At 53.8% G+C, this 13,264-nt stretch overlaps 1 protein-coding gene across 1 annotated transcript in view; it reads right to left on the minus strand.

The window, feature by feature from the left end:
* Positions 1-6,030: 6,030 nt before the first annotated feature.
* Positions 6,031-13,264, minus strand: part of DRG2 (developmentally regulated GTP binding protein 2) — an 8,256-nt gene continuing 1,022 nt past the window's right edge. Inside the window, exons 2-13 of the mRNA XM_010003588.1 lie at positions 12,175-12,335; positions 11,522-11,611; positions 10,932-10,992; positions 10,011-10,101; positions 9,438-9,510; positions 9,195-9,285; positions 8,812-8,909; positions 8,293-8,369; positions 7,753-7,841; positions 6,784-6,842; positions 6,280-6,333; positions 6,031-6,197 (exon numbers count right to left, since the gene is read on the minus strand). Coding sequence (XP_010001890.1) covers positions 6,111-6,197; positions 6,280-6,333; positions 6,784-6,842; positions 7,753-7,841; positions 8,293-8,369; positions 8,812-8,909; positions 9,195-9,285; positions 9,438-9,510; positions 10,011-10,101; positions 10,932-10,992; positions 11,522-11,611; positions 12,175-12,335 — 1,031 coding nt within the window. The 3' untranslated portion in view covers positions 6,031-6,110. The remainder of the gene's footprint in view (positions 6,198-6,279; positions 6,334-6,783; positions 6,843-7,752; positions 7,842-8,292; positions 8,370-8,811; positions 8,910-9,194; positions 9,286-9,437; positions 9,511-10,010; positions 10,102-10,931; positions 10,993-11,521; positions 11,612-12,174; positions 12,336-13,264) is intronic.

Genomic DNA, 13,264 nt, shown 5'->3' on the forward strand with positions numbered 1-13,264 from the left:
CGCCACCTCAAAACCACACCTCACCACCTCCAAACCCGACCCTGCCACCTCCCTGCGCTCTTCCCCGAGGAATCAGCCTCCTCCTCCAGCCAGCATGGAGGAGGACGCAGCCCACAGACCCATTTTTCCCCCCGCAAAGCCTAAACCAATAGCACCGAGAGAGAGGAGACAACTTTGCAGCACCCAAGGTACACGCTGTGCCGGCACTGGGAGCACAGCCAAGGGAACACCATGGAGGAGGAACCCAACACCAGACCAAATCCCACAGTCCTGCCGGGACACAGAGAGGAGCCTGGAGCCCCCCAGGGTGTCCCCCTGCCCTGCCACGCACTTTGTGTGTGTGAAGGTTGCCACGTCTGACCACATGTGGCTGGGGAGGGGACTTGTGTGTGCCACACGTGTGCCCTGTGGCGCTGCTGGCGGCGTGTCTGCACACACACGTGCCCAGGTGCGGGGTGACTGCATCAAATGTTAATGGGGGGCTGGACTCCTGCTGCTGCAGGCTCATCAAAGTTTAAGCAGCAGCAGTGGGAACTCACTGCCCTGAATGGATCATCTGTGGGCAGGGCAGGGGTTCCCTGGGAGTGCAATGGGGACTGGGGCCGTGGGAGAAGATGCCCAGAGCATTCTCTGCCCCTGCCACCCCTGAATGGCTCCATCCATATGGCTGAGTCAGGAAAAGCCACCGCACCCCAGGGACACTGCCCTGGGCAGCCCCAGTTCCACAGCCACATCCCAGGGTCATGCCAGGGCTGGCTGCAGAAAGGGGAGGTTGCTTTGACCACCAAGGTTCTGGTTCACCGTTTCTCACACTCACCCCAGCCCTGCATGATGTGGGACTGTACCTTTGGAGCACCAGCATCAGCAGGGCAGAGCTCCCGGGGCAGCAGCTCAGCCATCTCCTGGCAGCTCTGGGGTCACCAGCTGGCCCCAGGTCTCCTTACACCCTGTTTCCAGTTACAGCCAGAGTGGAGCCCTGTGCCATGCCAGCCCCATCACTGCCATGCCTCATGCTCCACGCCCCAGCCCCATGGAGGCAGCCTGGCTGGCCAAGACACCTCCCAGCTGCAGCATCTGTCATCAGGTGCCACCCCCTTTCCCCATCAATAGATCTGCATCATCTATCTCCACTTTCAAACACCTGTGTGTGGATGGCACAGCTCCAACACAGCCCTCGCTACTCCAGCCATGAGCCTTGGGGATGCCAAGAACACTGGGACAGGCTGGACCCTTCCAGCAACAGGCAATGTGGCAGCAGCACAGCCCTCCAAGCACAGAGGCAGAGGGGGGGTCTCTCCTTGGGCCCCCAAGCACCCATCATACCCCTGAACTCGCTAGTTTCAACCCCCTCCAGCTCCCTCCCAAACCGGCAACAGGGACCCAGCATCTCCCAAGCAACACGCAGCTCGTCCCTGCCTCCCAGCTGCTGCCCAACACCAAGAGCTGCCCACAGGGGAGGAGTTATGGGGAGAAGAGAAGCCGGAGCAGATGGTGGAAGCACAGACCGGCTGAGCAGTACACGTCCTGGGCTCAGCACTGGAGTGCACCCAGGGACGCTGGCTGGTGGCCCCGGAGCCAGGTGACAGCCCCGCGCCATCGCCTCGGCCTGAAGCCAAGCCCAGGGGCCCCACAGAGCTCGGCTGTGGGACCAGGCAGCTTTCCTGGTGTTAAACAGCCCCCAGAATGTGGGAAGGGGTGGTAGGAGACATGGGCAGAGGCTGCTGGGGAGGGAGTGGGTGTGCAGGGGAGGAAGCTCTGCTCCGGAGGGCAGCGGGAATGCTGGGACTATAGGGAAGGTGAGACTCGGAAAGCGAGAGAAGGGTCTAAACAGGCAGAGACAACCAGGGAGGAGAGGGGACACCGTGCACCCCCACCGGGAGAAGCCGAGCCCCGCGCTGCAGCAATTGCGTACAGACCAGTGTCACACACAAAGGTCCCTCCCCGCTCCTTCCCCATTGTGGTCTCCACGAGCCCAAGGGGACGTGCCACCCAGCAGGGGACTCACAGCCACTCACCTGGGGTAGCCTACCTGGCCCGCATGGCATCGGGCCGGCTCGGTGCTGCCCGCAGCCCCCGGTGCTGCCCGCACCGCGCTCCCGGCCTCCCTCTGCACCCGGGACCGGCCCTCCCCCCGAGCGGAGGGACGGGAGCTGATCCGCGGAGCCGGGGAGGGAGCGGCTGGAGGGGCGAGGGGCAGGCAGCTCTGATCCCTGCCCCTTCCTCCCCTGCTGACACACTGGGCAGTCCCGCAGCCCCTTCCCTCCCGGGATGTGGATCTGTGTCACCTCAGCGTCACCAAGCCCAGATGTGAACAGCTGGTAAATGGCTCTGACCTGCTCCTGCCCCCAAAACCAAGGAAAAACCGGGAGAAATCACAAGGACGTGGGAGTGCACACACACGCATCCCCCCTCACACCCCTCTCCAAAGGAGGACTGGGAAGACCGGCTCCCAAGTCCGGGCACAGTGACAGGATCCAGACACACATCAATCCACCAATGCCAGATGGCCCTCTCCTCCTCCTCAGAGCAGGGTATCTCCTCCTGCCACCACAAACCACAGGAGAGCCTCAGAACCTCACGTTCCCCCTTCCATCACTGGTTTCCCGCATCCCACCAAACTAGGGGATCATTCTCCTGCATCCCATGGCTCTCCCAAACCCAGGAGCAGCATGAGCAGGGAAAAACCTCTGCTCCCCTCCCTCCGTGCAGCGACATCCCTGCCGTGATGCGGTGGGTATTTATTATGCTGATTCCTCAGAAAGCCGGGGCTTAACTGCAAATTACAATCAATAGCCCCGAGCCCCAAGGGGCAAGTTCATCATTTAGCAGGCGCAACCAGAGGAATTCTCAACTATTTGCCAGCCATAAATCCTCCTCCCGGCAGCCTCCTGAGCCAGCCCTGCAGAAGGCAGGATGGCTGGTTGGGGTGACCCTTGTCAGGATTTGAAACAATTAAGCTGTCACTGCGGATCGTGGCTCTTATATACAGCCCTGAGCAGCACTTTAAGATGTCAGCGTGACGGGGTGAGAGAAGCTGGCTGAGCTGAGCCCGCCGCAGTAACTGTCTCTCATTGAATTAAATGAATGTATTTGGAGTCAGAGCCTCTTTTTATTACCTCGCAAACGATTCCTGACTAAATTAAATTATAAAAGGAGTGTTCAGCCAATCAAACCTGCTCGATTGCCTGGAACAGGCACTTTAAACCGAGCATGCCTTGGGCCTCTGCTGTTTCAAGGACTAGATGGAGGGGCTGATGGGCTGTATCGGAGCTGATCCACCCTGTGGCTCAGCAGGGATGCACGGCTGCACTCTGCTAGGAAAGAAGGAACAGGGCAGGATGAGTGCAGCCCTTTGGGAGTGGGTATGGTGCTAAGGAAAGCAGAGACAGCTGAAAAGACCAGGGGAACAGCGAGGGCTGCAGTGCAGAGCAGACCACCAGTGAAGCTGCTTTCTCCCAGCACCATCCAGCCAAGCCCTCCTTCCTACAGCAGGGAGAACACGCAACACGCTCCTCTCTGGGAGGGCAAACCCACCACTCCCGCCTCCAACCACTCCCCATCCTCCTGGGCAGAAGAAAACCTTTCTCCAAAAACACAGCAAGGAGGCTCTGAGCACATCTCCCTCACACCTCTCCCCCACGGAGCTAACGAGGGGTTTGGCCAATTCCATAAACCTCAGGAGGCCCCGACACAATCCTAACGCCGCAGGAGATTCCCCCCTGCCCACAGGACTTTGCTCTCTCAGGATCTGGAGAAATCTTCAGGCAGCAAACCTGCTCCAGCACCAAACTGCAATGTTTGCAGCTTTTAATACTGGTGCAGAGCAATTAGGGAAGCCGTCTGGAAGAAGGAAGGCTGCAATTAAACGCTGCATTTTCCCACACAGCCATAAACTTGCCTGCAAAAAAAAGCCACTCTCACTAAAAAAAGAAGTTCGCTGCTTCTGGCTTAACTATTTCTACTTCATCCCCATTCCAAATTTAATCACGAAGCAGTTCATTTGGAGCAGGATAAAATGCCCAGTTTCCTAAATGAAGAGTAGGGCTAATTAGACAGAGGGGGTTTTAACGATGGCACATTAGATTAGTCAATTTGAAACTCAAACACACTGAGAGGAAGGCACTAACCAACTGAGGACATGTTTCAGCAGGTAATACTGTGCATTTCAGCACCAATTCTTTCCCCAGCTCCACATATGACCTGGCCCAAGGATGAAGCCCACTCAGCAGTTCCAGTTGCCCAAGCATGTGCCAGGGCTTGACAGGCTCCTGGGCTTGGAGTGAAAAGCCAGAAACTCCAGGACAAGATGAAACTGAAAGGACAATTTGTGCAGGCACCTCAGGCTGTGCAACCTTCCTGTGGAATGTAAAGGGCAAGGTCATGTCCTGGAACAGCATCTCACCCAGCTCAGGCTGAGAAGCACCTGCTTTCCAGGCCCAGCTCTGGCAGAACGTGGCTCATCAGGAGCTCGTTCTCCACGAGCTGCCACCATAGTTGGGATCTGCTCTGCACTCCAGCTGCACACGAAACCAGGAACAGGGCAGAGAACTTGGGAGAGTTCAAATTCACCTTCTTAGTTGGGTATAGTGCACAGTATCTACTCATCCCCTGGCCAGTCCCCTTCAGCCTCAGAGCCCTCTTGCAGCTGCTTCACCATCTACTCTCACCTACAACCTCCTGCCTCAGCAGCCAGGAGTCCTCAGGTGGCCAAAGGTTAAAAAAAAATAAGAGTTAGAAAACACACCAAAGCCTCTGCCCAGTGCAGGCAGACACCTACAGTTCACATGAAATAGCAACTTTTATTTTCTCAAATAAAATAATCCTTCCATTTCTGCTCAATCAGGTTGTGAGGGGTGGGGAGGAGCACAGAGGGGAGGGAAGGAGCCCTGCAGACAAGGTTGAGATCAGACCCATCCTCACAGTTAAGAATCCACCTCAGATCAAACCCTTTTCCAATGAAAGAAAATAAAAGCTATTGGCAACTCTTGATCCCAGAAGGAAAGAGCTGTTCTCTATCAGGCACTCTGAACTGTTTAGTGTCAGTGTTCAATGAAAAAGCATGATTAGAAAAAATCCAAAATTTCTGATGAAAAATATCCAGACAAGCAACTACATCTGAACAGGGCTGGGGGAAAAACCCATGGCATTGGATGGTGCTTGAAGCTCAAAGAGCTGTTACTGGAATTTAGAGGCATGATTGAGAAAGAAGCAGATCCCCAGCAATACCTTTGGGAACTCATGGACAGGACAAGAGCAAAGAAGCAAACTCCCAAGAGAGCTCTTTGAGGAGTGACATGCCAGCAGGGAATCCTCACTGCAGACTGTGGCTCTTGGATCGTACCTGCTACAGTTTGGTCAGGTTAATTACTCCTTAATGAAGTTACATTTCTCATCTCTTTCAGTACCAGTTGGACGAGGATGTCCTGCACACCCAGTGCAGAGCTAAGGAGAGTGGCACTCTGTGCCACCTTCTAATGTTAATTGAGGTGGGACAGTGATAAATTCATCAGGGGTTGACTCAGATGCCAAGCCTGAAGTCTCCAAGGGTGGCAGCTGCAGAGACACCGTGTCCCATGAGCAGGGGAGAAGGAGATTTGCTTCTGCTTCACATCAATGCTTAAATTAAGTGTATGGATAAGAGGCCAACCATCAGCCACGTTGTCTTGGCCCTGGCTTCCCTGTCCCAAAGCACAGGGGCCAGATTTGTTCACATAAACGCATAAATCTCCCTCTGGTTAAGCAAGCCACTGGCAGGGTAACCCATGGATCTGTGGGCAACCCCTGCCAGTGGCAGGATGCTGCCAGATGTGGGAATTGTGTCCTAGAACAACTGGCTCCTTTTTGAAGACATATTAATTCACCTGCAAGATGGAAACCCATCTTCCCCATCCCCACCTGCAAGCACAGTAGCCTCATTTTCTGCCTTTCTCCAAGAGAAGGAGCTTCATAGAAGCTTTCTTGGCTGTGGAACACATCTCCCTTTTTATTTATTTATTTATTATTTTTTTTTTTCCCCCTCTCCTTTTTTTGTTGTTGTTGTTTTTTTTGCTTTTACATGGTCAGTTCCAATTCTAGTGATCAAAGACAAGGCCAGGCACCAGCAGAAAGGGTTACTTCTTCACAATCTGAATGACATCTTCATGCTCCATCATATGGGTTAAGCCCACTCTTTGGGGGCTGTATTTTGTGCTTGTGCCCTTTAAAGCAAAAGGTGGAGAAGGGTTAGGGGAAAACCAGAGACACCTGAGGAGGGGGATTTCCTTTGCTGTAAACACTTACCCACACCAAGGCATACTTGAACTGGCTGGCTAATGATCTGTGAATTCGGTGGCACTGCAGGACAGACAGCACAGGACAGACAGACAGCACGTGAGGCAGTTCAGTGACACAACTTTGGAAACAACTTGCTCAATATCCTGTAACTAGAAGCAACTCAAAGCCTGTGTCAGAAATGACACTCGTGACTTTAGGAGCCAATTCCCCGCACTTGAAAGAGCACAGAACACACAGAGGAACCACCTGTGTGATAAAAAGGCCCCACTCCCCTCCTTCTATGTGCTTTTTCACTTGATTGCATTAAGTAATAATTGTTTTCAACTTTTCGTAGCATCTAGAAAAGAAACCCGAGGGAGACAGAAGCAGGTAACAAAAGGAAGGTAACAAAAGAAGAAGCCCAACTAAACACTGAGACATCCCAAGCTTTACCATGTGCAAATCTCAGCAGACTCTCAGAGGAACCTGGCTTCTACAGACAAGGAAATGGAAAAGATGCCTGGAAATTACCACATGTTCCACAGAGGCCCCTTTCCGTAGAATAATGGCATCAGTGAAGTCTGGTCTCTCTGTGGAGGAGAAGGAGGGGAAAAAAGCACTGGATTTCAATCAGATGTGTTGCTGACACCACCTCACAGGGCCTTGTGCCTCCTCTCCCAAATTCCTCTTCCTAGCTCCTGTACAACAGGTATCTAGGTACATGAAAGCATCAGATGGGTTCTGCAGACTCTCCTGTACCCACAGGGATGGTTACCCAGCTCACACAGCCAACAGCTTCCCCACATCTCCCCTGCTTCAACTCCACTCCACATACTTAGGACAGACAAAACCACTCAAGTCAAAACACACCTTCTCAAATAAACCCAAACCACTCCACAGTTTTCTATCAAATCCCCAAGATTTTATAGCTTAAGAAGTTCACAGAAAGTCCCCTCAACTCCTCACATCCACCCACGTTGGGAGTTGGAGTTGAAACCAGACAGGAGCAAGTCACAGCCATGCCTCCATCCCTGGGAGAAGCTGCCAGTGAGTTGTAAAGCAAAAGGAGCATTAAAGGTTCTCCTGAGCCTCAGGAGCCTGGCACAGGAAGCACCAAACCTCTTGCAGCAGGAACAGGAGACCTCTCCTGGGCAGTGATGGGCTGAGCAGCTCATCACAGACTGTGAGTAATAAGGAAAGAAGCTGCAAACTCACAACTTAATTTCCTTCTATCATCCCGCAAAGTCTTGTGAAAACTCAGGTCTTCTAGTGCAGAGAGAACAGGAGGGCTGTGGTGGGATACACCCACGGCTGGACCAGATGGAACGGAAAGCAGTTCCCAGGAGCCAAAAGCTGGCTAGGGAGAGCTTAACTGAAGCATCCCCAAGACCCAAGAGATTGCTGGCACCCAGGATTCCAAGCCCTGCTGACAGCCTGTCTGTGTTTGATGAGCAGCAGTCCTTTGTGCCCCCCAAAGCTCCTCAGCTCATGGTCACTTACGTCCTCGTTTCTTGGTGTAGATGCAGGTAAGAGCCAGGTACTCCCAGAGCTTCTCCAGCAAGTAGTCCAGGTTCAGCTTCATACCACAGCTGCAAAACACCAAGGGACATATCTGTGTTTACTGCTGTTGTAGTTTAGAGAGCCAGAAGAACAAGGTGAAATGTCTTATTAAAGTGCTGGGGAGCAAGGGGAAAAGTCTTTAATGAAGCCAGTGAAGGCAAAACACAAGGTGAAATGAACAGGCCTTTGAGAAGGGCAAGGACTTTGAAGCAGCCAAGTAAGATAGATCAGCACACCTGAGCAAACAAGCTTGACTGGCTTCCCCTGGCCTGCAGCACAGAGGAGCCCAGCAGCCTGCCTGCCCCTCCAGGGGAAGGAGGCCTGGAAGAAGCAGCACTGCAGTTTGGCTTCTCTCCCCCCCCAGCTGCAGGCAGCTCTGGGAGAAGCCCCTTCTTGGGAGAAGCTGGAGAAAGGGGTGTGAAATGAACCCCCCCACACACTGTCCAGGCCAGCACATGGGGCAGTGTGACAGGCTCCTACCTGATGACAACACTGTGGGGCCTCCGAGCCAGGCGATCCACTTCCTCCATGGATATCTGGTCAATCTTGTTATAGACCTAAGCCAAAGGCAAAGCAAGACACCATTTAGGAAGCCAATTCCACAGCCCTGCAGGGAAGCAGGACATGTGCATGTCACTATAACAAAGTAGTTCCAGCATCTGAAATAGAAACACAGATCCTGTCAGCCAGGGGACAGACCAAGGCTCTCAGCAAATTAAACTGTTGAAATTCGAAGCCTAAATCCAAGTTTGGGCCTTTTAAAGTTCTGGAGAATGTGCCAACTCAAAGGGAGATGCTCCACAGCAGGCAGCCACAAGAGGGCACAGGGAACACACAGAGCACAGCCACACACCTACGGCTGATGAGAAGCTCCCTGTTGGGCTGAGCTTTCCAGCTCTTCGATCCCAAATCCTGACTGCTTCTGGAACCTGGAAGATCCTTCAGGAAAGAACAGAGCTGCTCAGAGCAGCAGCAACTGTGGCTGTCTCAGATACTCACGTAAAGGCATGGCATGTAGACCCTGTTGCCTACAATCACATCAATGAACTCATCAGGGGAACAGTCCTCTCTGAAAAGGACCTCAGCATTGAAGATTTCTGAGAACATTGTCAAGGCCCAAATCCCAACACATCTACACAGTGCCATGAGCACTGTGACAGAGCCCTGGGAAAGGCTGCCCAGAGAGGCTGTGGAGTCTCCTCTGGAGACATTCAAAACCCGCCCGGACACGTTCCTGTGTGATGTGCTCTGGGTGACCCTGCTCTGGCAGGGAGGTTGGACTGGATGGTCTTTCCAGGACCCTTCCAACCCCTAGGATTCCTTGATTCTGTGACTCACGAGCTGCTGATGGCTCAGAGGTGTCCTGCTTTAGGAAAGGATACTGTACTCATGGAGGATGAGCTGCACCAGCTTCTCAGAGCACTGAGTCAGCGTGACCGTTGAGTTGAAGGAGATGCCTCCACCCTTCTTCGGCTGCAGGGAGACCACAAAGCAACTCAAAGAACAGTCTGCAAAACCCACAACCCCCTTCAGCCTGCCCAAGGTGAGGGGCAGCACAGAGAGGCCTCAGCTTTGGGCCAGCAGGCAGGCAGAAGCTGTGCTTGCAGCAACCCAGGAAACCTCACCTTGAAGTAGATATTTGGTTTGCTTTTGTTCAGCCGGATTCCAACCGATTCCAGTTCCTTCTCCAGCAGGGCCCTGCAGGGACAACTGCACGTTAGTGCCTGTGGGCCTGGGCACAGCTGGGTGATACCCCCACCTGCCTTTCTGACTGCTTTAGACACAGCCTTCCCAAAAGCTTCCACTGTCACCTACAAACCACAGCTAATGCAGGACAGAGCCCATGGTGGAAATCCAGGTTGACATCAGCAGCCTCCCAGTGCCTGAAAGGGCTCCAGGAAAGCTGGGGAGGGACTTGGGACAAGGGCAGGGGGTGAGTGGTCTGTCTCTGAACCACTAGTCCTTTGGGAATGAGCCTTCAGCTGAGAAGCCCACACTGAGATCTGCAGAGGACCATGTGAATGTTGCTCCCAGCTGGTGGGTTTCCAACAAAGCACTACCTCCATCTCACACTCAGAGGCTTCATTACTGGCCCCCAATGTGGCAGAGGCCACAGCAGGAGCTGACGTTTTCTGGGCAGGCAGGAACCCCCAAACCTGTCTCACCACCCCACAGTTCACACAGCAGCAGCCACTCACCTCTGTACCTCACCCTTGGTGGCATCCAGCATCATAATGACAACGTCTGCTGTCCTGGCCACAGCGATCACCTGCCGCCCCCTGCCCTTCCCTGAGGAGACAGGAGGAGGTCTGAGACCAGGGAGAGAAACCAGCCACCCAGGTCTGGGACAGACTGGGACTCCTGCCCTGTGCAGCTGTTTGGAAGCAAGGACAAAGATCCTGCAGTGCTCTGCTGGCTGCAGGCAGCTGCTGGGGACCCTGTACAGGTGACATGACAGCTTTGCCAGCAGGACACACATATCCAGACATGTGCAGCTCCAGGCAGCACAGAGATACCCAGATACCCAGAGCCCCTCTGCAGAGGGGGTTACATACACTTTCTGCTCTACAAGGAGAGAGACCTTATTAATCAGACCATGATCCTCCAAAAAAACCCACAACAAAAGCCACAAAAAAACATTAGGAGACTTCCCAAGGTCTTCTAAGGCATCTTCTGACACAAACAGCCAACCAGGACAATGACAGAGCGGAGGGAAACAGCCAACACCTCTTCCCAGAATCAGGAGTCATGGGAGGACTGGCAGGAACTCAGATCAGTCAAAAGAGGTCACTGTTTGGCTGCAACTCCCCCCTCCACCTCCACTGCATCTTTCTTTAGGTTTCCTCTGCACCAGGAGACAGATGAGCAAGATAACACTCAGTCAGGAAGGTGAGAAGTGACTGGCTTGGGCTCCCACCCCCAGGAAAGCATCTTTCTGCTACATATAGAACCAGGCGTGGGCTCAGGGATGAGAATCGTGCCTCACATAAAATCAAGGACTCTGAAATTTGGAAAGCCAGTGTGGGAACTACTGGCCCAGGAAACCTGCTCATGTTTGACACACCAAGGGACTAATGAGGGCAAATCCCTACTGTCCATGGTCACAGAGATCAGCCAACCTTGTGCTGCTCCTTCGATGATTCCCGGCAGATCCAGCAGCTGGATGTTGGCTCCTTTGTACTGAAAAGAAAGCAGAAGGATGGGAAAGCTGAGGGCTTTGTGCAGGGCACCTGAGCTGCCTCTAAAGCCCCATGCACGTGCTGGAGTCCAAAGAGAGGGGGAATGAATGACCCTGAGAGAGCAGGATGACTCCACAGAAAGCCAATGGCTCTGAGGAAACCTCCAGTGAAGCTGCACCACATCAGGTCCTGACGTGGTGGGAGTTTGATAGGAAAACAGCCCAGTACAAGAGCAGCATGGGAAAAAGTTTCCTCCTCATGTCTCACCTCAATCTCCCCTCTTCCAGTTTTAATCCATTTCCCCTTGTCCTCTCACTCCCTGCCCTTGTCCAAAGCCCCTCCCCAGCTTTCCTGGAGCCCCTTCAGGCACTGGAAAGTGCTCTAAGGTCTCCCCAGAGCCTCCTCTTCTCCAGGCTGAACAGCCCTTCCTCACAGCTTCTCCATGGCAGCACATGTGTAACTGGTGTGGCACATGCCCATGTCTGGGTTTCTCACCATTACTGTGCAGAAAGGAGGAGAATCCTACTCACTTCTATGACTCCTGGGATGCAGGTCAGGGTGGTGAACTCGTAGGATGCAGCTTCGCTGGCAGTTGAGGTCATCAGACTCAGAAATGTGGACTGGAATGCAAGAGATCAGCATCACCAGGGGGTGGGGATGGAAGCACCAGGAAACATCCCGCAAAACACGCGATTCCGGAAACAGGGAAACGGCCTCAAGTTGTGCCAGGGGAGCCTGAGATTGGATATTAGGGAAAACTTCTTCGTGGAAAGGGTCATCAGGCCCTGGCCCAGGCTGCCCAGGGCAGGGGTGGAGTCCCCATCCCTAGAGGTGTTTAAATGCCATGTAGATGTGGTGCTGAGGGACATGGGGCACTAGTGGCCTGGGCAGGGCTGGGGGAAGAGTTGGACCTGATGATCTTAAATAGCTTTTCCAACCAACCAAATTCTCTGTTTCCACAAAACCCCATCCTCTCACCTACCTCCCCAGACAAGTGCCAGGCCATCACCCCAGGGCAGCACCCACAGGGGAAGGAAGCCTGGACCTCACTCCACCTTCAGCTCCCACCCACAGGAACCTCCAGGTAACTCGAGGCAAGAAGGTGAAGGACAAAGAGAAGATGGATTCTGCTTCCCCAGCAGGAAGCAAACATGCCAGGGAGTCAAGGTGGGCACTCACTGACCTTACCCACAGAAGGGAAACCAATCAGAGCCACCCGGGCATCTCCAGATTTCATCACATCGAAGCCTTCTCCTTTGGCAGCCGAGGACTTGGAGGGTTCCAGCAGCTGAGCCCTGTACTTGGCAAGCTTGGCCTTCAGCAGCCCCAGGTGGTACTCGGTGGCTGGAGGGACACAAACACAACAGCTGCCTGGCAAGGAGTTGCTGATAATTCACTTCTGGAAATAAGAACCTCCCTTTGGGAAAGAAACACTGTGGATCTCAGTGCTAACCACACACAGGAGTGACTCCCCAGCTCTTCTGTGACTGTGTGAAATATTGGCCACCCAGAGCAAACCCTCAGGTAACCTGCAGGGAAAGGGAGATTCCAGGGAAATGAGCAGCCAGAATAATCCATGGATAAAATAAGCAGGGCCAGAGGGGGAGCAGGAGCAGGAATGAAGGGCTGGATGGAGCCAGGTAAGGGAGCTGAGAAAGCAAGGTGAACAGGCTGCCCAAGGCAGTGGTGGAGTGACCATCCCTGGAGGATTTCCAGCCCCTCCTCACCCCTCCTCACATTCAGCACTGCAAAAATTCAGGATTTATTTTTTTTTTCCCCTGCTCTTGTCAAGTTTCAAAGACACGTTTCACTTGGGGCTCACACGTGTGCAAGCACTTCAGTGACTTACTCTTCAGAAGGCAACCTGACTTTACACCCGACACATAAAAGCAAAAAAAGGCACAGCTGTTTCTGCAGAAGCTCCCTCTGCAACACGGAAGGGCACGAAACCCGGGAGCTCATGGGATTTACTAGTTTTCCTTCCCAGTGTTTGCCACGGCCCCCGGGAGCAGCCACGTGCTGGGACCCACGGGGAGCTCAGAACCCCCAAACCCTCAGGTTGAGGCTCCAGAACTCCAGGGCTGGGATCCTGCCAAGGATCCCCGGGTTCCCTGCAGCCCCTGGGGGTCTCAACCCAGCTCCAGGCAGAGCCGGGGAGCTCGAAACCTCCCCCCCCAGCCTCACAAACCACCCCGCACCCCAGACTTGGCCCCTTTTCCCCTCCCAGCCCTCCAGAGCCTCCCAGGACCTCCTAGCCCCTGCCACCACCTGCC

Source organism: Chaetura pelagica, unplaced genomic scaffold (genome assembly GCF_000747805.2).
Source record: "Chaetura pelagica isolate M959 unplaced genomic scaffold, ChaPel_1.0 scaffold408, whole genome shotgun sequence".
Lineage (NCBI taxonomy): Eukaryota > Metazoa > Chordata > Aves > Apodiformes > Apodidae > Chaetura > Chaetura pelagica.